This window comes from Polyodon spathula, chromosome 21, assembly GCF_017654505.1.
Source record: "Polyodon spathula isolate WHYD16114869_AA chromosome 21, ASM1765450v1, whole genome shotgun sequence".
NCBI lineage: Eukaryota > Metazoa > Chordata > Actinopteri > Acipenseriformes > Polyodontidae > Polyodon > Polyodon spathula.
The window spans coordinates 24,067,502-24,090,547 of NC_054554.1; the positions used below are offsets into that span (position 1 = coordinate 24,067,502).

The 23,046-nt window shown below is 36.3% G+C and overlaps 1 protein-coding gene and 1 long non-coding RNA gene across 5 annotated transcripts in view; both read right to left on the reverse strand.

Moving 5' to 3' along the window:
• b3gntl1 (UDP-GlcNAc:betaGal beta-1,3-N-acetylglucosaminyltransferase-like 1) overlaps nucleotides 1-22,809 on the reverse strand; it is a 112,806-nt gene extending 89,997 nt beyond the window's left edge. Inside the window, exons 1-5 of one of the 4 annotated variants that reach the window (XM_041221256.1) lie at nucleotides 22,256-22,809; nucleotides 21,522-21,638; nucleotides 18,740-18,839; nucleotides 16,395-16,459; nucleotides 8,551-8,616 (exon numbers count right to left, since the gene is read on the reverse strand). In XM_041221256.1, coding sequence (XP_041077190.1) covers nucleotides 8,551-8,616; nucleotides 16,395-16,459; nucleotides 18,740-18,839; nucleotides 21,522-21,638; nucleotides 22,256-22,396 — 489 coding nt within the window. In that variant the 5' untranslated portion in view covers nucleotides 22,397-22,809. Of the gene's footprint in view, nucleotides 1-8,550; nucleotides 8,617-16,394; nucleotides 16,460-16,884; nucleotides 16,967-18,739; nucleotides 20,022-21,521; nucleotides 21,639-22,255 lie in introns of those variants that run through there. The other 3 variants (XM_041221257.1, XM_041221258.1, XM_041221260.1) reach the window with 3 other exon arrangements.
• Nucleotides 12,406-14,723, reverse strand: LOC121296082. Its single transcript, XR_005947016.1, has 2 exons — nucleotides 13,663-14,723; nucleotides 12,406-12,818 (listed from the first exon to the last, which is right to left on the reverse strand). It is a non-coding gene; the product is annotated as an uncharacterized LOC121296082 (long non-coding RNA).
• Nucleotides 22,810-23,046: the final 237 nt, after the last annotated feature.

Genomic DNA, 23,046 nt, shown 5'->3' on the forward strand with positions numbered 1-23,046 from the left:
GAACAATTTTTAAGTCTACAACAGTTTAAACATAGCTTCAAAATATGCTTCGTAAGAGCCACTAAAAAGTGTCCGTTTGCCTAAAAGCATTAAACCAACAGAAATATAATTTACAGTTACTGGTTTAAACCCATTTACTTTCTCAAAAAGTGGTTGTATTTCTATTTTTGTTTGTTTTATTTCACATTATACTAAGAAATGGGTTATTCCGAAACAAATTACAAATGTTGGCTCACAAAGTGTGCTTAAAACTTGGTACATAGGGTTCCTCTAGCTAAAATATAAATAAAAACAATTAAGCCTGATGCGGTCAACAGGTCAAGTTATGGGGCTGACATATAATTGGCCATAGACTCAAAATCCGTTTGTCTTAGTGACTTCTGTGAAGTGAGAAATACAAATGTTATCAAACACCCTGCATGCTTTTAATCTGAGGTACACACACACACAGAAGTTTATTGCTATTTGTATAATTCTATGTTGTGTTACCTCTATAACTCCTCTTGTCTTCTGCTAAGATTAGGAATAGAGAAATACAACACAACACGTCCCTGTCACTTCCACTCAGCGGCAGCTCATTCGAATTGTTTAAAATAATGCACAGGGAGTGCAGGGATTAAAATAGTTCAGGCATGACCACGCCCCACTTAATCATATAGCACAGCACTGGCATATGAATGTATAGTGACAGACATCATTGGAAGGCAACATCATGCAGCCACAGAAAGTGGCGTGTGCATCACCGCAGAATGACTACATAAGGACTGCTTGACTGGAGTCTGTCTGCAATCTTTTATTACAGGGCAGCAGTGTTTTGTGTGTTTCTTGAGGGGATACATTAATAAGGGAACCCACAAATAAACATGACAAGTAGAGAATCCCAGTGTAGCGTGAGGTTTTGCAGTAACTGAAATGAGCATCGGAAATCACAGCAAAACATATTTTGCAGCACAACGTGGTTACAGGAGATCGTTTACATCACCATGTTATCATACACGTTTTGGCTTCAAACCCGAAAATCCTGAGAATGAAAGGATTAGAAAAGGCTACTTAAGACTAATTCTCTGTACCCAAATGTTTGTCTACTTAGTTTTTTACCTTAAAATTCTGATTAAGTTGTAGATAAGAATTATAACAATTACAGCAAGAAACTACCCAGACCATTACTGAACAGCATTCTTCCTGTAACTGTCATAAAGTAATATCATGCTAGCTTTATAGCTCTACACTGTGGAGGGACATCACAAAATCACTGCACAATTAGCAGTGTTTGACAAAGAACCGCTACGCACCATCCCTGACAGTAGCCATTGCCATTCCCCTCCCCTTTCAAAATCACCAAAAAAGGGAAAATGTGTTAATGTGGTTTAGCAGCAGTCTGCTTTCCCCTGCAAAGACTTTTAACTTCCCAGCACTCAAGTCCACATATCGGTATGTCTAGTTTGACGTCAATGCTTTCAATTGTAACAACTTTACTGGCTGTGTGACCTGTGGATGACCTTGCTGACTTGAAAAAGGATTTAAATAAATAAAGCAATACAATAAATAGCTGTAGGTACAGAGCCCTAACACACAAGCATATTCACCGCACTGTGCATTAAACAGATCTTATTAAATATCTAGGCTCAGTGTATTACAGTATTTATTAAGGAATTTACAGTTTTATAATTAACACAGCGGTGGCCAAGCATATTCTTTTCACACAATATCCAGTGAAACCCAGGGCACTTCATAAAAATAGTCAACAAAGCAAACACCTTCATCGCCTAGTAATTTACTGCTAAGTTTGGAACGTTGCTGCCAACTCCTCACATGAGCTGGTTAGCATAATTACATCTTTGCTAAATTGAACCCAGAAATGCAATTTGCTCTTTACGTTGTTATGTTAACTAATGCTTGCTGTTTTGTGATGACAACTAGCTGCTATTGCCAAGACCTGCAGGGCCTAGTGATTTATTCAATATTCTTGCAAAGGCATCATTTCCATTTAATTTTAACAATGGGAAAACAGTAGCCAGGGCTCTTTCCTGGGAATTGCTTGCTTTAACATGCAGTACCCTTTTCTTCTCCATACATGTCTGATTTATGGTTTTCTAACATATCATTACAATGACAGTAACAATATTTTACATACTGCCTTTCGCAATTGTCTCAAAGCATTCACCCAATCCAGAATTAAATGTCACATGAGAAATTACATAATACACAATACACAAAAATAACATGCCTGTACTGCAGCTAAGACTCAACCAGTTACTTAAGGAGCATTTTCAGATTCAATTCTGTCTCCACTTGCGAATGGTGAAATAGCTTTAAAAAATGAACTAACCAGATAGTATAAAAATCTTCTTTTAGGTATATAACATGAAAATGCCTGTTTAAAAAAAAAAACCTTACAAAGAACAGCTGTTTCTACTTTAACATTTGAAAGCATTAGACCATTTCATCTGCAGCTACTATGGGGAGTTTGTGTAGCCAGTAGAAGCCAGTAACCCCCAGCCTCTCTGTTAATAACCTTTCCACCATCCTGGTAAGCAATTGCTCTACTGCTTCATTCAGCGCATTTTGTCGTTGTTGTCATGATGTGGGCTTGCATTCTGAACCCTCTTATTGCTTCCTTTTATGATCCCCGCTAATAGCAGGCCATTATGAAGTATTAATTATTTTCCAGTTGCCAATAATACCTTGCATGCAGCAGGGTTCTGGTATAAATAAATAAAGTGATCTGGAACTCAAAAACGGTGTAATTGTTTGAGTAAAAGAGTTGATCACAATATTATTTCTATGTAAAAAAACAAGGGGGGGCATAAATTGTGGACTATTTCAAAAACAAACCTGGGCAGAATCATAAGCTTTAAAATTGGTCTTTCCACTGATAGTTCATGTATATGTTACAATGGGGAACAAAACAAAAACCTCCACTGTAATTTTGATTTGTCATCTCTCCACTGGGGGAGACTTGTATGATATCTCCACACTACTTCAAACCAGAACCCTGCCACATGTATGACATAATGGCCAATTACCACATGGTTCACAGAGCACCAGAGACTGTATTCATCTTTTGGCTTGAGTACTGGTTTAGTGTGAAACAATCAACATGTAAGACATTTGGAGATTTGGATATGATTTCATGATACTGTTTTGCACTTATATTAGTGCAATAAAGCTTATATTTGCTTTTTTTAAAGTGGCACAAGATATGTTTCATGGGAGATAAATAATAGTGACATATCCCCCAAAAAAGTCACTCTACAGTAGAATTGTGTTGGACCCTTCTATGAGAAAAGAATACTACTGTTCAGAACTTAAGACTGAAAAACAGTGTTTTCAACTTCGCTAACTGCACATCCACATACCCTACAAAGCCACATTTAGATATAAAGTGCCGACCACATCATGCAGCCCTGCAAGCTCAGCTCACCCACAGATGTGGCTGACAATGAAAGAAAAGCAGCACACTTCCCCATCTTTGAATTAAAAGCTGTGTGTAGCCGGTTTTGTATTTGGGTTGGCTCATTACATACAAGACGGCTATAAATTCAAGAATGTGCTTTGAAATCCCCCCAAAACACAAATTAGTATAGAAATTCTGGGAGGGTCCAATAATGGATACCAAACGCAAAAAGACAGCATCACGACAGAACTATTTTATGAGGAAATGGATGTACCAATTAAAAGTATCAAAGCTGAAGCAGTTCCTATAACATCTCCAGATGCTGCGACCTTGTTTGCCTTGACCTATGGCTGCACTGTGCTTGTGCACAAGACCAGCTTGACTTAGTTAACACCATTTGGATGAATGACAACCTGATGGACTCATACTTAATTTACTTAGCTGTTCCCCTGAAGGGTCCCTTTGTGCTTTAATAAATAGCACAAGAATCCCAGTGCAGCAAAATTTAAATCTTAAGGTCATTAACCCTTTGTAGAATAAGAAGTGTTTTATCTCATGTAAAACGTTTATTTATTAGAGAAAATCTTATATATACTAGAGAATTAGCAAGGGGGGTAGTCTCTCTTGCTGGAAAACTTATAATCTGAGTAAAAATTGCTAACCTTTCAGTCTTAAAATAATGTTTGCGCAATTCTATACACACACATTTAAAACACTGTTCTTTCAACGACATCAAATCCCAAGCACAGACAATGTGTTTACCCTACCAAGTTTCTTCTATGTTTACGCATCTGTTTTCTGGTGCCAAATAAATCTCCTACTTTTTGTATTACGCACATAACAGTATCAATCAGGCGTTTAAAACCAAATTACTGCACTTACTTGCTTTACGAAATCTCAGAGTGAATGTAAACAATAAAATTCATCATGGCTTTGCATCAGTATAACACATTGTCAAGACAAAAGTTGCAATACGTAAGCAGTTCAAACCCCCCCCCCCCCCCCCAACACACACACACACACACACTTACTAGCCCTATCTTCTTGCTATTAAAGACAGTAGGTGTGCAGACTAGGAGATTGTAAAAGGTTTAAACACAGGTATTAGCAATGCATTAACTACGACAAAACGGTTAAGACACGGGTAACGAATGGTATGGGGAGTCTATTTTTATATTTGCAAGGAATACAACACAAAATAGTAATTAACTCTCACAGAATGGATATCAGCTTGTATCGTGCAGCAATATATATATATATATATATATATATATATATATATATATATATATATATAAAACGCAGTTTTTCAAATTCTTACGTTACGCATATATTGAGCTTTACCATGCAAGTTATTTCACATTTAAAAAATAAATAAATGCCATATGTGCTGTAAAGAATAAGATAATTCTGACACATTAATTCTCACACACTGAAAAGCCAGTACAATGCTTACAAATAGCAGCTGTTTCTTAAAGCTGTTAGGACTGACTAAAGAGCTGTCAAAGAGGGTTAATTTAAAGTCGACTGCCTATGGCTTTACAGCGGTCTTACTTAATATTTGCATTAGACTTACAAGGGACATGTGTGGTCTTGAAAACTACTTTGTGATAAGCTTTTTATAACCCGTACAATGGGTTTCACCGTCTATTTTGTTTTAGTTTTCTACTGTAAACCTGTGTAAGCTTTATGTGTATTTTTGTAAATTGACCAGTCATTTCAAAACCATTTGCAGCTCATGGGTGGGCAAGGAGGACGCTCCTAAATCCTATTTGTTATTGGCTCTGAAGGTCATTTGAGAATGGATTACTTGGGATCCTTATAGTCTCCTTTATTTGTTTATTCAAACGGTGGGAAAACTGCACCACTTCACATCCTCTGCATTGGGCTCTGGGAGTTTGACACCATTCAAGGCCCCTTCCCTAAACAGTGTCATTTTTAAGAGGTATTGCTAAGAAGTGTAATAAAAGATTTAAAACCGGAAGAGTCAGTTATTTTTATTTTACAATTGTCATTCTTATCGCTAAAAAAAAAAAAAAAAAAAATCCAGCCATTACAGAAACATTATGTCTAGAAGGATAAAGTTTATGAAATTCAGCTGCTTCTATATCAACACTTTGGCAGATTGAAAAGAAGATGTCTGACTGGAACCAGAGTACACAATACAAACCCTTTAGGAGAGCAGCATTTCTACACCGGTGAACAGTCTTAGAGAGTACAAAAGGGTTAGGCATATGATTACCAATAAGTCAATATGGGAAAAAGTAAAGAGCTATCTTAAAGTCATAAAATATTTCCTAGCAGTTGAGTATCCCAATTTCAACTATTTATATTACTGTTTCTATTATTAAGAAGTACAACACTCCCTCAGTCTGGAAGAAAGAAAGTTCTTTCACTAACACCAAGTAGAAGAATTGTAAGGAAGGTTAATAACAATCCGAGATTGACTGCCAAAGATATTCAAAGTGAATTGACTGCAAGTGCGACTGGGGTTTCCATTTCAACCACAGGTCCAGTATTGCATGGTGAAGGTCTCAATGGTCGCAGGCCAAGGAAAAACCCATCCTTAGGAAAATGTCCCAAGGACAATCACTTAAAGTTTGCAAAACAGCATTTGAATGATAGAGATAAGTTCTAGTTGAAGGTTTTGTGGAGTGATGAAACAAAAATGTAGCCATTTGGTCATGCTGATAGTTGTTACATTTGGAGAAAGTCTGGTGAGGCGTACAAAGAAAAGAACACCATACCTACTGTCAAGCATGGAGGTGGTAATATCCTTCTATGGGGCTGTTTTTCCTCTAATGGCACAGGAAATTTAGTTCCAATACATGGAAAAATTGATTCCATAGCATACCAAAAGACATTGGCCAATCATCTGAAACCCTCCACTACAAAACTTGGTTTAAAGTGCCACTGGATGTTCCAGCACAACAATGATCGAAAAGACACATCAAAATCTACTTCAGAATGGTTAAAGAAGAATACAATCAAGGTTCTGGAATGGCCTAGTCATACTTACGATCTAAAGCTGACTGAGAATCTTTAGGTATGATTTGAAGAAGGATGTGCATAAGAGAAGTCATTGGAATTTGAATGAAATGGAAACATTTTTACTTTGAAGAATAGCAAAAAAATCACTTAAAAATCATGCCAAAAGCTCATTAAAATAGGTTATTATTGCTAAAGGTGCCTCAATTAGCTATTTATTAAAAAAAAATAATAATTTAAAAAATTTGATTTTTTATCAACTTCTTAAAGTACTGTTTTTTTGTATTCAGCCAATGAAGGACTTATAGTCCGAAACATCCTGATAATCAATTATTCTACCTTTTTAAGTACCTAAAATATCCTGTTCTTTTTTCGTTTTTCTTATTGATCATTTTGGTACACAGTCTTCCTCTTCTCTCTCTCTCTCTCTCTCTCTCTCTCTCTCTCTATATATATATATATATATATATATATATATATATATATATAAACCAGGATTAATTTAACTGAAATCCTAAAGACCACCCACTCTTGTTTTGTAATATCCTTTCAAGAAAAAATGGTCCCTGTGTCTATAAAAGGTGTATTCTGCAAAAGCAATTACAATGCAAAACAACGGCAGTGCTGCCTGCCTTGGTAGGGTTTCAAATGATTAGACAGACATTTGGTCCTTGGAGTCCCACCAATTACATAGAAGAAGTCCTACAGGAACTAACCTTCAAGCTGAAGGTTTATAAACGTTACCCAGAAGAGATGCTGTGTTGTTCTAAATGGCTTTTGGAATGCCTCCAAGATGTGCTGCATTAGTGTCCTAAGGTTCAATCTGAGGAAGGAGATGCTTGGAAATGTATAAATTCTCCTCTGGGAAGCTTTTAAACAACCCACGAGCAGGGAGGCTTCACACGACTCCGGTGTGTTAATGTAGTTTGGTGCTGTGTGACACCCACAGTTAAAACTAATATTACTCCTTGCAAAGAGCAAGTTGATAAATAGATGATTGTTGAGGACAGCACAGGAAAGGAAGGAAAGTGGGAGTGAATGTAAATCTCCCTTGCAGCTGCTTCTTTTGGAAATTAATAAATCTGCAGTTCTGGTTAAACTAACTTTGGTTTGAATCCCTGTAAAAAAAACTAAAACCTCCTTCCTGAGAAGCAGTGTCTTCAGCTGGGCTCGGAAGCAACCAGCATCAGTGGAAACCTCAGTGGAAGCTCTCAAAGTTGGCAGTGGATTTGAATAATTTCTTCACAAAACTAGCTGCAACAAAAAGAATGAGGTTCGCAGGTCACTCTTTAACCCTTTGCGGTCCATTTATTCAGCCCGTCAGGCGCGTCAGGTCCAATTTATTTTCACACGCGCGGTTTATTTTATGCATGCTCTACCCCTTGTTCGCTGTATTTACAACATACCATTTCATAGTCATGCATACTGATATATCATCTCCTGATCACTCGTTTTATCACCAAACTCCTCAATAATGTCATTATTTTATTACTATAACATCTCAAAAAGCTCTGCAAATGTCCGTGATATTCTTTGAGCACTGGAAGCAGAAGCAGCTATCTTCTTTGTTTATGTCTGTGTTATCTCTGTGGTGCATGGGCTATGTGTATTGCTCAGATCCGCCCTTTTTTTCAGCTTCTCTGAGCTCCTATCGAGCTCCTTCTCGGCCATTGAAAGGTTTTCTCTGCTTTTTCCGGAGAAAAAACGACTAACGACTTGACGTCTTTTTGACCAGAAAGGGAAAATTGTAACGTCGGACCTGGTCAAACATAGGACCACAAAGGGTTAAACCCACCACACACACACACACACACACACACACACACACACACACACACACACACACACACAGATAGCTAATGATCTTTATATTTTTACCAGTGCAAACTTACTTTTGTAATCTGGGTTTTAGAGCCATTGGTCCAAAGTCATTAGATGTTCTGTTTTGTTATTGATATGCTTAATGTACAATATTTACCACTATTCCAAATGCTTTATGTGGACAAAATGAGCGGGGATTGAGACTCTAATGTTTACTTTGTTCTCACAATAGGGCTGTATGCTATAGCTTTAAAATAAAAAGAGCAACATATGTATGGCAACAGTGCCATTTAAATGACTTGTCTAATGTGTAAAATCAACCTGGAGTTGAAATATATACTTACACAAGTTGGGCATTCTAGAGAAGCTTCGTATTGCAGCTTCACCCTCTGTGGCATCATCACATCATCCTGCAACGAACAGAAAATAAATTTAGATTTTTACATGTTCAGACTTTCCGTGTGCAGCAGGTATAAAGACACCACTGTAAATCATATATGAAGCTCAGAAAGAATGTGTATGAGGCTCAGGAACACAAAAAAAATTAACTTCCTGTGTAGCCCCCCTCAAAACTGAAGCACAGGAAGTGGATTTATTGTGCGATGAGAAGACAAATCGAAAAACAATATTTTATATATATATATATATATATATATATATATATATATATATATATATATATATATGAAAAACAACTCAATTACAACACAAATGTTTCAAGTAAAAATAATAATAATTGTTTAACAAACTACAGCTTTATGTTTTCTGTGGAACACTGAAAACAAACACAGACTAAAGGCAGCCAGTGAGAAGCCTGGGTTTCAGCAGGCAAGGATGTGAGTGCATGGGAGACTACGTATAGGATTACAGCACGGCCTCAGCACCCAAGGCCTACTCCACACTTTATCAGTGAAACCAAAACAAAGAGACTCTTGAAATTGAGTCTACCTCCTTAATGATTACTCGTTCCAAGTTAAAGATAAAAACTGGTATCAAGAAATAATGAGTGCTCTCTTTATTCTTGAGAACCTGAAGCTTCTCAAGGTCATACTTGTGTGGAAATAGGGAGCTATGAGTCTATAATGAACTGCTGGTCCACCATATGATAAGAAAGCGTACTAACTAAAGCTTGGGCCTGCTCCAGAACGACAGGATTTGGAACATTAACAATGCATTCAGTGCACATTTACACTTCTTTCTGAAAGACTTTGTCGAAATGCCTTACTCTAGATAGAATCACACAATTTTTTTTTTTTTTTATATAACTTATTAAAAAAAAAAAAAAAGTGTTGTTTCATGTGAGAAAGAAAATACTTTTTATGTGTTACAGAAATTTCACCTTGCTCAAAGACTGCCCAACATGTTGCAGACTATTAAATATGCAGAGTAATAAACAGATACAAAATTCTATATTAGACCAAAACAGTATAACTTTAATGACTTTTTTTTTTACTAGGAATGTTAATAGTGTAAATTTTGGAGATTAAAGGTAAAGCATTTTCCACGTGTTAAACATTAATTTGCAGGTCAAATATAAATGTCAACTATGTATTATATACAGTTTTCCATGTAGACATAAAACTGTCCACATCATCAATTATACAAAAGCGACAGTGCTCTAGTGGATGGGCTTCCCATGATGGCATTCTTATTTAGTCAACTATTATGTTAAAGTTTAACGTTTTAAACTGAATCTAACATCTCCGTGAAAACTGGGATACACTTCCTTACAATAAATGGGACTTCAATCAATTAGTCTGCCATTAATACGTAAAGATAAATCAATTAAAACAACTTTCTCTAGTTTTGTTCACCTATAGCATACCAATGTTAACAATTAGAATTTCGCCAAGAACACTCTTTTTGTTCATGACTCAGTTGTTTGTACAGAGAAGACTCCAATAGAACCACAGGGCAGTGTTAGAATATCTCAGTGCTTGCAATAAACCCCCCTGATTACCCTGACCCACAGCCTTGCAGCTGTGTCACACAGCGGTTTGTTATGAATGGCACTCTGTATAGCACACAGTGCCGAAATCAATTAGCCAACACTTGAGCTATGATTGCACTACTTTTTTTTTTTTTTTTTTTTTTTTTTAATCAAAGTACTATAAATTAAGAAACGAACATAGCAACTGTGCGAAAAACATGCATTTGCTTTTCTGACTGTCGATTATGTTATTTTACAACTGCTTTCGAAGAAAGACAGTATCAGCAGTGGTGATTACACCAATTACAGTAAAGCATTTATATCTACATTACACCTAATGTACCTAAGTATTTGCATTAATCTCCTTTCAGTAAATGTTTAGTACACAGTCATTTATTATAAAGCACATTTATTTTATTAGACTGTCTGTATTAACACTGTCTTTTATCAGATCCTTTTTATCATTGTGTAGTTGAACATATTTTGTGTAGATCAGCCCTACAGATGTACATAATTGTTATTTAGATTTCGAATAATTTTCAGTTTTAATAACCTAAAATTATGTCTAGTCCCAAACTTTACCACCTTAAATACTGGCACTTTCTAATGCACAAACAGAAGTTACAGATGTGCACTGGATTATTTGGATCTCGACTCCACTCCTCAGTCTAACGAAAACCTACATGTGTTCTTGTGTTTAATTTTAAGTCCCAGTGTAATTCCAGTTCATCATCAATGTCTACAACTATCTAAAAATGTCTTGTATGAATGGTGAACCCACAAGCTCCCGACAGCTTTTTTCCCCTCCCCACAGTAACCTGACATTACTTTAACTTCTATAGCTTTAAACACCTTTTAATTTAACGAAACACCTACAACTTATGACCTTATTTTTAACACAAAATAAAACCAAAACCCTCTTCTTTAAAACAAAAGGCTCCTGTTTTCACCTAAGCTGCTTATCCACTTAAACCGCAACCTCACCAAAAGAGAGATCAAATTATACGAGAGGTGGGGGAGGACAGACACGACACATGATACAAATGTGCAGGTATTTGCTAATTAGAAGCCATGTTTTCCATTAGGCGGCACACAGCCCTGCCAATTAACAGTACAATGTTTACTGGAAGATGTTGGAAAGAAAGAGGACCTGTTGTATTCCGAGTGAGGCTTTCCAACACCCTACACCCTCTCCCTAAGCAGGGCCAGATAATTTCTGTCAGTAGTAGGCCTGTGAACTGCATCACCTTCCCACAGGCAGGCACTCGGCCTGCACGTGGACTTGTAAACTATCCCTGCTGGTGGAAGCATGCAGGCACGCGTGCCTGTCCTAAAACAAACCATCTCAATCATTTCCTTACTCTTTCCCCTTTTTGCTCTTTACTTATGTTTATTCTCTTACCACCTTTTATATGTTTGTGTTTTTTTTTTTTTTTTTTACCATGTTTAACTTTAAACATACAACCATGAATTCTGGGGTAAAGCTACAAGTAACAAAGTCAAGTACACAAACCTTTTGGTTATTGCTTTACTCATTTATGTTTGCCTGTGATTTATTTGTGTTGATAAAACTATGTATACATTTTTGGCCACATATGGTATGTAATGTACTTTATTGCTGCTTTATTATTTCACATTCACAGAAGATACTACACATTTTCATTATAAAGTTTAAAAACAAAACAAAAAACTAAACATGGTCTAAACCTAAGCCTGCCAAACAGGATATCCTTTATTACGCATACAAATAAATAAAAAAAAAAAAACCCTACATAATATAGAACAAGTACAACAAACCTGATGCGTGCCTTTACATGGTCTGAAAATACATTGTAGTGATCTAACAGTGATAAAACAACCTCTCCCTCAGATGAAATCCTGTGCAATATGAACAGGAAGCTTTGTGACAGCAGTGAATCTTTAAAGACTACTTTAGAGAGAAGATACGGAGGGTATTTGGAAACATTAAGAAGGTGTAGTAAAAGTAATGGTGGTGCAAATAACATCAGCACTATACACAGCTTCACAGATCATGGGTGGTCATGATCTGATAAATAGAAAAAAAATGAGGATACTACATTTAAGGCAACATTAAAGAGTAAGTCAGTTAATGCTGTGCATTCTAGTTTGCCTGCCAAACTGAAAATATGAGAGAAAGATTACAGAGCCAAAGTAAAGAGTAAAGAAAATTAATTTAAAAGTACGATGACACTTTACATGTTTGTATGATGAAACAGTTCTGATAAAAAAAAAAAAAAAAAAAAACTAGTGAATTTTGAATATTTTATTGGTAGATGTAAAGGAAACGCACCGGTTAGAAGACACATCCCTCCTTGTTTAGCATACAACGACTAAATAAAATAAGTGGAGCGATCTCTCAGAATCCAATGCACATGATCTGTTGAATAAGGCGTCTTTCTGCTAAATGAAAGGGGCTTCGAATAAATATTTGGACTTGTTCTGTTGTTTATGATACCCCAGGGGGAGTAACAGACACACTTGAAAACTGTCCGCCAGTGGCATGGCATTCCTCCGCTATTCTTCAAGGGATCCTTCATTTGTAAGAACTAGACCTTCATGACCACCACCAGCTGGTTGCAAGCTCTTAAAGTTAACACTTAGCTGGTTTAGCAGGGCCAGGGTGTGTGATCCCTCTCACAGGAGGAGAGGAGGGTCACTGTCCTGCAAACAACAGTGAGCACAGTTTCAGATGAGGGACCATCAATAAAAGATTTAAGACAGCACATGTTTCATCCTCCCACCGCCTCTGTCCACCACTACCATTAAAGAGTTAATATCTTCAAATTTTTTTTGTACATTTCCCTGTGCTATTGTATGGTGTTTATGATCATTCCGAGTGGTTCTGTTGCTCCCATATTGCGTAATAGGTATTCTAGATGCTTCTGTGTTCAATATAATATTGTTGGATTTATTTCTGTTTTCCTCTTTCAATCAGCTATCAACAGGGAATACTCCACTTTAACTGGAAATAAAACGCATGCTCGAAGCTCAGTCATAAAACCAGCCACAAGGCAGCTCCAGTTTCAGTCACAAAGGGTTAATTCAGAGCACCTGTAAGTTAAAGTAGAACATGCGATACTGAAATAACAGAATTGAAATGGTTAAATTGTAAAAGCATACCAACAAGAACACAGAGAGAAAGCAGGCCAGCCTGGCCTTTTCATTTCTGAGGCTAATCAATTGTAAGAGGTCGTATTTTATCTTTAACACGCACTTTCTTTTACTGGTTGGTAGTTAATGTGGACCCTGTCTGCCAAGAATAACAAGTTATGGAGGTTGCGCAAACAACGCAATAACAATGCTCTGTGCCTAATTGAAAAAAAGGTAGAGTTAAGGTTGGGAATTTGAAAATCGCAAAGCTTTTTAAAAAGGTACCTGAAGCCTTCCGGAATCACTGACCCATGTTATTTGAGAAAACAAGCTGGCACTTTGTCTTTTTTATGTTCTAACTTTATACGGAAATATTATATCTGTTTCATGAAGTAAGAAAAGTGAACTATATTACCAGATTAAAATTCTGAAAGAATGTCATGTCGTCAATGGCACTGGATCTCTTCAGAAGAGTGTCTCTTACATACACCTTTGTGAAGTTTAATTTGGCAATGCAAGACTAAATCAGAACCAAAACTCTCCATTTCTAGTTATCCAGGTTATAACCTAAGCAGGAAATAATAGATTAAAAAATGTCAATTAAAATGGCCAATGCTTGTTTACATGATCACACAATTGCCAACATCCTGCTGCTCTAAGACTCTGCATTATCACCATATACAAGTACTTTTGAGGAGTTTTTAAATTATGCTTTAACCACTGTGGTTCATTTTTATGAACATCTGATAACAAGCTCTATGCCTATTTTAATCAACACTGGATAAGATACTGAAGATTAATACAGTCCATGATCAGAACTCACCATGGCTTAGGCTAATATAAATAACATGTTACTCTACCATTGGTGCTTTGTAGTTCGACTTAGTCAATGCTTACACCAGTTCCTGTGAAGCATTAACACAAGACTGGATAGTCAAGGCAATGGACTAGTTCATTTTATTTAAGCCACAAGCACATATACACTAATTTAACATCCTCTTGATGCCAAAATGCAATTTGCAGCATTTTAAATGAAAGGAAACATATCAATTAAAAAAAAAATAGTAATAATTAAGGTTTATGTTCAAAGCCAAATGTCAGTTGAGAAACCTTTATAAATGTGACCTATACTGCCTAAAAGGTTTACTTCATAAAGAAAAAGAATCCTAAAACACACTTTAATACTGCATTTTTATCTGTCGCCAGCATTCTGTCTTATAATAATTAAAACATATAAAAAACTTATGCCTCACAAACATTGCTTTTTCATGTGTTTGAAAAGGTAATAAAGCATTTAACTTTTTTTTTTTTTTTTTTTTTTTTAGTTTTAAGTTTGAACCATAAATCTCCTTGTGAAATGACCACACTCCTTGACTCTCATTTTTTAATTATGTTTTGGAAGTGGATTCTCACAGGATGTAATGGAAATTCCAGGCCTACTCTGGGAATACAAATAATGTGTAAATCAAAATGGTTTTCTGGGATTGGAACCATTTTCCTGCTATTTCTGGGAGGGGGGGGGGGGGGGGGGTGAAAAGGCTTGTGTGTTTTACCTCTCAAAAGAAGTCTTTAGATAGTATACCAAATTACTTCTGGCACTTCAAACTAACAAACTACAGTGCATCTTTTTTACTTTTAAAAAAAATAATAAAAGTACTGTTAAACTTGTATTGGTTGGAAAACTAAAATGACCTTAACTCATGCTCTGAATCCAAATAAACTAATTAATAAATGGGATGGCACAACTCTGGTGACTTATTAATCCACCAAGATACTCTCCCCCCCCAATTGAATGTGTAACACAAACATTATGTGACTGTTATGATGGGAATATGGGTTTGTTTAGGAAAATAAACCTTAAGATATCATCATAAGGTCTTCAAATTCCCTAAAAAAGTCCTTCAGTGCCAAAGGCACTATTCTCCTTGTGGCTCGGCACGGCACTGCATGCTTAGTCTCTCTGAAATCTCGTGTGACTGAGATTCAATGCAAGCTTTCTTGTATAAAACTAATGTACAGGTTTGTGGGTGTGTTTTTTTTTTTTGCTCAAAAGCTCCAACTTCCCAACGTGGAAAGTGAAGGTACAAACAGTAGAGGCACTTATAGGCTTTTGATGTCATGGTAACTACACTCATTTATTTCTATTTAAATCTCTTAACATTGTTGCAAATGACATCACAAACTAGTTAATGATGTAATGACCTACTTTTCCTTTCTATTTAAAGGGTACATAAGGACCTTAATTTTATTTTATTGCATGTTCCCATGTGTTGCTACAACTGTTTAATTAAGGTGTGTGTATTGTTTCAAGATGTTGAAGTTGTTCTGTGAAAAAGTAACCCCTCTATAAATAACATAAAAGTACTATTGTATAGTATTTGATATGTCTTTTTAATTCAGGTCAATGAGTGGATTGAATCTTGTACAGTACAAAATACACACTTTTTAACATAGCTTCTGCTCCTCAGAAAAAGTGATGTTTGTAAAGCAACAGCATTGTTAAACATGCCTTTTACCACTACCATTACATGTTTAAATGTCAAACAAATGAAAAGGTACTCCACCAAACACGATATCTGTCCATCTCAACTCATGCAGCTTTGATAGGTGTGTTGTCTTCAAAGAGAGCGGCTGTCAAAAGCTGTTAAGTTGCATTCAGAATATTTAGCAAGCCTCTTCACAGATGTCACTTGCAGTGCACAAACAGCCGTATCTGTTGAATATCTGTGATGTTTGGCACAAACCCTCTGAACTTTGCACACTTAGAAACATTTTGTCAGTGCAATTTAATACAAAGGCACACAAAAATGATAAGAAACAAACAGACAGAAAAGGCTGACAAAAGCACTAAAATACATGTCCCAGATTCAACTTAAAATGGTCAGGTCTGCTGACTTATCTATATACCATATCCACAACAGGGAGATATAGTATACTGAATAAATGCATTTTTTTTCTCAATCAGCATTCTTGGGACTGGTTGTGTTCATTACAACAAGTGTTGTTTAGGCGACTTTTTTTTTTTTGGGGGGGGGGGGTTTGATGATTGCTTTGGAAGTAAAAGATGACCTTAAAATGAGCTAAAATAAAAGGCAGCTCCCTTTTTCTACCCATATTTAAAGTTTCAAAATTTCAACAAATACTTACAGCATCCAGGAAGCACAAGTACTTTCCTCTGCTTTGTGACACAGCCTGGTTCTTTGCATAACCAACTAAATAAAAAAAGACAGAAATAATTAGAAACAAACATGGTAGCAACTGACTTCATAAAATTCAGAACCAGCGCAGCTACTGTCGTTAACACTAAACAAGTGCTTTTGCCCCTATTAGTTGTATATTAGGTTGTAAAAATACGACGTTGAAAAACACGATGAAAGTGAGGCTTTGAAGGTGCTTACATCACTTGGGAAACCACCAACTCCATGTTTTTCATTAAACATACAAAGATTTCTGGTTTACAGTCAACAACTCAGATTCCAGAGTAGGAGCAATACATGGCAGAGTCCTTGATCACTAAATGTTAATACAAAAGCTCTGTGCCCAGCAGGAGGTCCAAATGTAAGCATTTCTGTGTTATTAATGACTCAGTGACCAGTTTGCATCTTTATGATGGCTTATTACAACATGACCAACTCACATGATGTGTCTACAAAGCAGTCCACCGTCAATGCATCTACTGGTTCAAAGCTGGCTTGAAGTGGGATTTTTCTATTGCTGCTCTGGTTAAACACAAACACGAAGTTATAATACTTTCAGGTACCTACTACCTGGGGGTGGATTACTAAGGTTTAGGAAGCTTTGCTAAAGATTTTGTTTTTCTTTAAAAAAAATACAGCCAGTATAAGGGTCAAAGTTATGTTCTTTTACAAATACAGTGCTCCCCTTTATACTGCGTAACAGGTTATAAGGCGGTATGGCCACTGCTCCCATTTGCCCCATAATGCCATTACACTAACACTAGTAGTCTTGTTATAAGGCGAAACACAAATAGCACAGTCTCTTATCTACGGCTCCCAACTACAGCGTTATAAAGGGGGAGCACTTTACAACAAGCACCACTAAAGCGCCAAGCAACAGGCTTGTGTTATTTGAGCGATTTTAATTAGGGTCTTTAAAAAGTTTCCATTTCAGTAAGGTTGCAATTTTGTCGCTCCGAAAAATAACTTATTTTGTAAAGATGTTTCCACTGAACTATTGTTACAATTTCCTTTTACAGATGCATGTTGTTCTTATACCAACGTGTGCTGGGTTTCACCAGAAGCTTATGTATACTTAGCCTCTGCTAGCTATGTTATTAAAATCGACTTCTCCATAATCTGTATATGAAGTGGAATAAAAATCACCATGGAAACCATTTAATCTGTAACACAGTTCCGATAATAAGTAGCATATTAAAATGGTGAAAGAAATCCAACCTAAACTTTTTTTCGCATGAAGTCAATTGCTGAGCCAGGTTTTCTTTTTGTATTCCACTCTTCTTTGTGAAAAGAGCATATTGTCATGGTTACCAAGTGCAAATTCTAAGCTTTGATAAGTTATTAACATTCTTTCACTATATGAGCACTGTAGCACGGGTAGCTTGCCGTAGTTTTATTTGCTGACTTTTCTTTTTTCTTTCAAAATAAAGCCTAAAGGGATTTAAAAGGGACCACGCTATTAAAAAGGTGTTGTAGTAAATTCAGGATTTGTCTTTTTATCAAATGGTTTATACAGCAGCTCTCTAATTAAAGGGTTAAGGAACATTGTAAGCTGCATTTTCTTTATCAATTTTAGTTCGAAATTTCAGATAGACAAGACAGTAAATATGACTGATTTTGACACAGATGATATTAGGAGTTTGGTTGGCAGTGGCTCCCATATCCAAGATGTAATAATCTTAAAAGTGATGAAAAATGGGAACCTTTTTGCAAAACAGACTTTTCTGTTGATGTCCACCTACTAATATCTTCCTTAATAATTTAAATACCTTGCAGACTTGTCACTGTGAATTAATACTCTTCTGGCTGCCCAGTTTGTGTGCAGTATATGAATCCTAAAAAGATCATTCAAAGTTCCTCTATGAATAAAAACATGCTTACTGACATAAATTACAAATAACAGCTGCTTATTATTGCATAAGTCAGGATCATTCCATTTAGACTGCTTTGTATAAGGCTTCAGAACTTTAATGCAGTTAGTTGTGTAAATTGATCAAACACAGTCTTACAGAAATGTACAAACCCTGGAATTTAACAAAACTTCCAGACTGGGGAGGACATGCCCCCACCACACCCCTAAACATTGTAATATGTCCCTAACTGAACACAGACATGCCCTCAGGAAAACTTGATTGAATTGCACCACAGAACAGTAATGCGTTTTCATTGAATGTACCTCAAAGTCAAGTGTTAGTATTTGAATGTGCTTATTTGGCACTGCTGTGGCCTGTGAAGGCTTCATTTTTGACAGGACACAGTTATGGCATTAGAAGATGAAACTGGAGAGGCACTAACCTCCTTTCGGTTGAATGGAATTGTGTCCGCTGGTTACTATGGCGATTCCTCGTTTTTTGATTCTGGGTGTCCATTTCTCAATAATAGAACCAGAGTCATCCTGAGGTAAAAACAAATGCAGCCCATTTAACTACCTCTGTGAGATTGACTGTAATTATTTGGTTAACCCATTCCATAACCCTGCAGTTCATAACTAGAAAATGCCCACTTCACGTGACAAAACATGTGTATGTTTTAAAAGTGTACTTGTTTTATTGTACTGTAATGTTTTTCTTTGTTTTCGCAATTATATTTGTCTTGTTTTATAGATATAAAGGTAATGGTATATTTCTAATAATTCAAAATGTTGGTTCAGTCTCTACGGAAAGATCCAATATGGTCAAGGTTTGGTACTATGTGAGGGATGAAAAGCTTCATTCTCCAAGTTGGAAAAGAAAAAGAAGAAAAAAAAACAGATTCTCCAAGTTGAAAATAACCTAAACAGAAAGTAAACCTAAAATATTATTTTATGAAGGATAAATAAATTAACAAAAGTACATCTGTGTTATCAGGAGGTGTGTCAATTAAGACACAGTACAGAAAGTACTGCACCTTTAAACAAATAGTCATCACAACACATTACATTGTACTGTTCTTCCAAGGCAAGCATAACTAACAATTAGTTTGTACAATACACAGAACATTAAGAACTGCTATCGATAGGTATGTTATGAAAGCAGGCACAGATAAACATAAAAAAATCACAACTTACTAGCACTATTGACATTAAAAAGTTAGCAAAGACTGTGCAAATAACTATAGTACTTCACAGCTATTCCACTTTATCAGAAAACTAAGCAGGTTGGCACTGGGCCAGTAGTGGGTACAGTGACTTGGATTAGTATATGGGACAGAATATTGTACTTTCAGTATGGCACATCCCAAAATAATGATATTCGGTCTGTGTCAAATCACATGACCTCTAATGCTACCTTCTTTAAAGGGGTTATACTTCATTAGCCCCAGTAATGCTATTTAAAATGATTTTGACTGTAAATCATGACAAGCCTGTTCTGTAGTAGGCAGCTACAGTGGGGCAGTGAGAATGTTGTAGGTCACTGGGTGTTTCGACACAATGAAGTATGTTACTTTGGAAAACCTAAAGTACCAGTCTATGATGTAACACAGGTTCAAAACGCCTTACTTCTGTGTGAAATATTTAAGGAGCAGGCGTAAGATTGATTTGAAATTTCAATCAAGCGCCTTTCAATCAATACAGCGCCTTTCACAGAACTTTGCCTCAAAGTGCTGAAAAAGAGAAAATAAAATAAAAAACATATTTAAGAAATTAAGAAATGAAAATACTTAACAATGCAAAAAAGTAATAAATACATAAGTATAAATAAGTTAATAAGTTAATAATTAAAAACAACTGATAAAAAACAAATATAATGTACAGGACTGTGAACGCTCCGTCATAAAAGTAAGTTTTCAGTCTTATTTTAACTACAGCAACAGAGGGAGCCTCCCTCACAGATGGTGGCAAGCCATTCCACAGTTTAGAGGCTCTAACAGAATGCTCTGCCACCTGCATTTTTTTCTGTATCCTTGGAATGTTAAGCAAGGCTGCATGCACTCTGTGATCTAAGAGGCTGACTAGGAGAATATGGAGTCAAGAGTTCTTTTAAATACAGGGGACCACGGTCATGGAGAACTTTACATGTCAAGAACAGGGTCTTAAAATCAATCCTGAAACGAACAGGAAGCTAGTGCAAATCTGCCAAAACAGGGGTGATATGTTCTTATCTCTTGGTTCTTGTTAAAATTCTGGCTGCAGCATTTTGTACAAATTGTACTCGTGAAATAGCACAGCTAGAAATACCAGAGAAAATACATCTAAGTTTAGCAATATTTCATGAATGAAAAAAGGATAGCTTAGTGACATTACTGATATGTTGTTCAAAGGAAAGACCTTGATCAAAAATAACGCCTGCATTTCTCATTTTAGACTTCCGATTAGAGGGGAAGCCACTAAGAGCTAGGTCAGATTAGTTTATGTTACTCTGGCAACTTAAGGGTCCCAAAAGCATCATCTCAGTTTTATCAGAATTCAGCATTAAAAAAAAATATTGACATTCACTTTTTGATGTCTGACATTCAACTAGTCAGCACGCCTACAGCTAAGTTGTCCCCTGGTTTAAGTGATAAATATAGCTGAGTGTCTTCAGCGTAACAATCAAAGTTTACCTCAAAAGCCCAAGGGCAACATATATATTGAGAAAAGAATAGGACTAAGAATGGTACCTTGCAGAACACCCCAAGTAAAGGCAGATATATGGAGGTGTCTTCCTCAGTTTTGACAAACTGAAATCTACTTGACAAATAAGAACGAAACATTTGATTATTGAGGCGATGAATTTGCCAATGGTGGCAAATGCAGCACTTAAATCTAGTAACATAAGAACTGAGAGTAAACCCATATTGTAAGATTGCAATACATCGTTTACAACTTTAACGAGGGCTGTTTCAGTGCTGTAAGCGTCGCGGAAGCCGGACTGAAATTTCTCATTGATGTTGTATGCTACAAGAAATGTGTTAAGTTGATGAGCCACCACTTTCTCTAAAGCTTTGGATAGGAATGGGAGATTAGAAATGTGTTTGACATCTGTAAAAATGTCTTTGACTTTGCTCTATAAACACCAACCAATATTTAAGAAAAAAAAATACTTAGCATTATATATGAAATATGGGGTTTATATGCATGCATTACACAAAAAAAAAGCAAGGGGAATATGGACCATACCTTACTAGCATCATTGTAAATAGACAGTTCCATGTTCCCATGGAAATCTTGCTCAAGAACTGACTGGAGACATTCCTCCAACCAACTGGAAGCATTGTGGACTGGCAGTATAATGGACTGTGGAAAAGAAGGTCACGGTATGTGAGCTCATTGCTCAGAGGATGCCCTGCCACACCAGCTTTAAGCTGTATTAGCAATGCCTTTCTAGTGTCTCTTTAAAATGGACTGGTCAGCCCATTACCTTTGACGACATTTTATTTGATTACATATACAAAATACAAAACTGCAATTCTCCCATATTCTTTTGTGGTCTGCAAAAAATGTATTACATGGCCTCCCCTCCCCGCAAAGGAACTAATCATTAACTTCAGAAATGCATGCATTTATTTCAAAAAGAAAAAGGCAAGAAGATTAATAAACTGCGGATATAAGATGTATTATTATAATTAATTAGAAACTAAGGTTTCATGACCAGAACATTTTGAAAGAAACGAATTACAAAATTTGATGTGGAAACTGTACAGGAGCCTCAAAAGGAGTAACAGTTAAGTGTACATCAAAGTGTTCATCTTAATGGGGGAAACCGCTTCTGTAAAGCGTATAGCAAACTAAGATGTAGTATTTCCCGCAGTCTAAGGCCAGATTTTTTTTTTTTTTTCACTGCAAAACCTACACTGTAGCTACACAAATATCCTGCATTAATGTTATATATATATATATATATAAAAACACACCACGTCAATTTTGCAATCTTCTTCCCGGCTACATCCTAGCGTTGTTCGGGGTTTCACTGTGCTTCCAGATGGAGAATGCCGCTCACATTGCCGCTTGGCAGGAATAGAGTCGTCTGCTGCTTCACCATCGTTCCCGTGCATCTTACTTTCTCTTGTGTTTATATTTTAACAGATGTATAGAGGCTACAGTACAAAAACTGCTTCGGCTTTAGACAAGCTAGCGCATACCTATACATAAACAACGAGACTGCACTGGGCATATTTTATAAATTAAATGCAGTATGCATGTAAAAAATATTTATACTACGGTAATAATCTAAATGGAACTAGTATTGCAGATTCTAAAAAGTGTAATAATTCCCCAACACAAGCCCATGATTTTGTTTTTATTTACAAAAACATTCTATGAAATGTGATATTAGGAGTCGAATTTCTTCCGAAAAAAACCTATATTACATACCAGGCACTGCAGAGAACTCAGATTCAATACAGCTTTTTCAAAAAGCGCGTTTAATATCACTTTTGTAAGAGACGAGTTACAACGCACTACACTTCCGTAAAGCGTGCCCTGCAACAAGCTAAGTCCCGCCCCCGTGAGAAAACAATTGGTTTTTGTCCCAGTATCTGACACTTGAGAGGTAGAATGTATTGTCAATCAGAAAGTCGTGATGAAATTGTATTGGGCTGCAAAATGGGTGATTGTGATCTTAGTGGAATCTCGTAGTAAAGAAACAGCGTCACAGTTTTTGTGATAAATCTTAAGAGCCTGACAAAATGTTAGAACGCGCGCA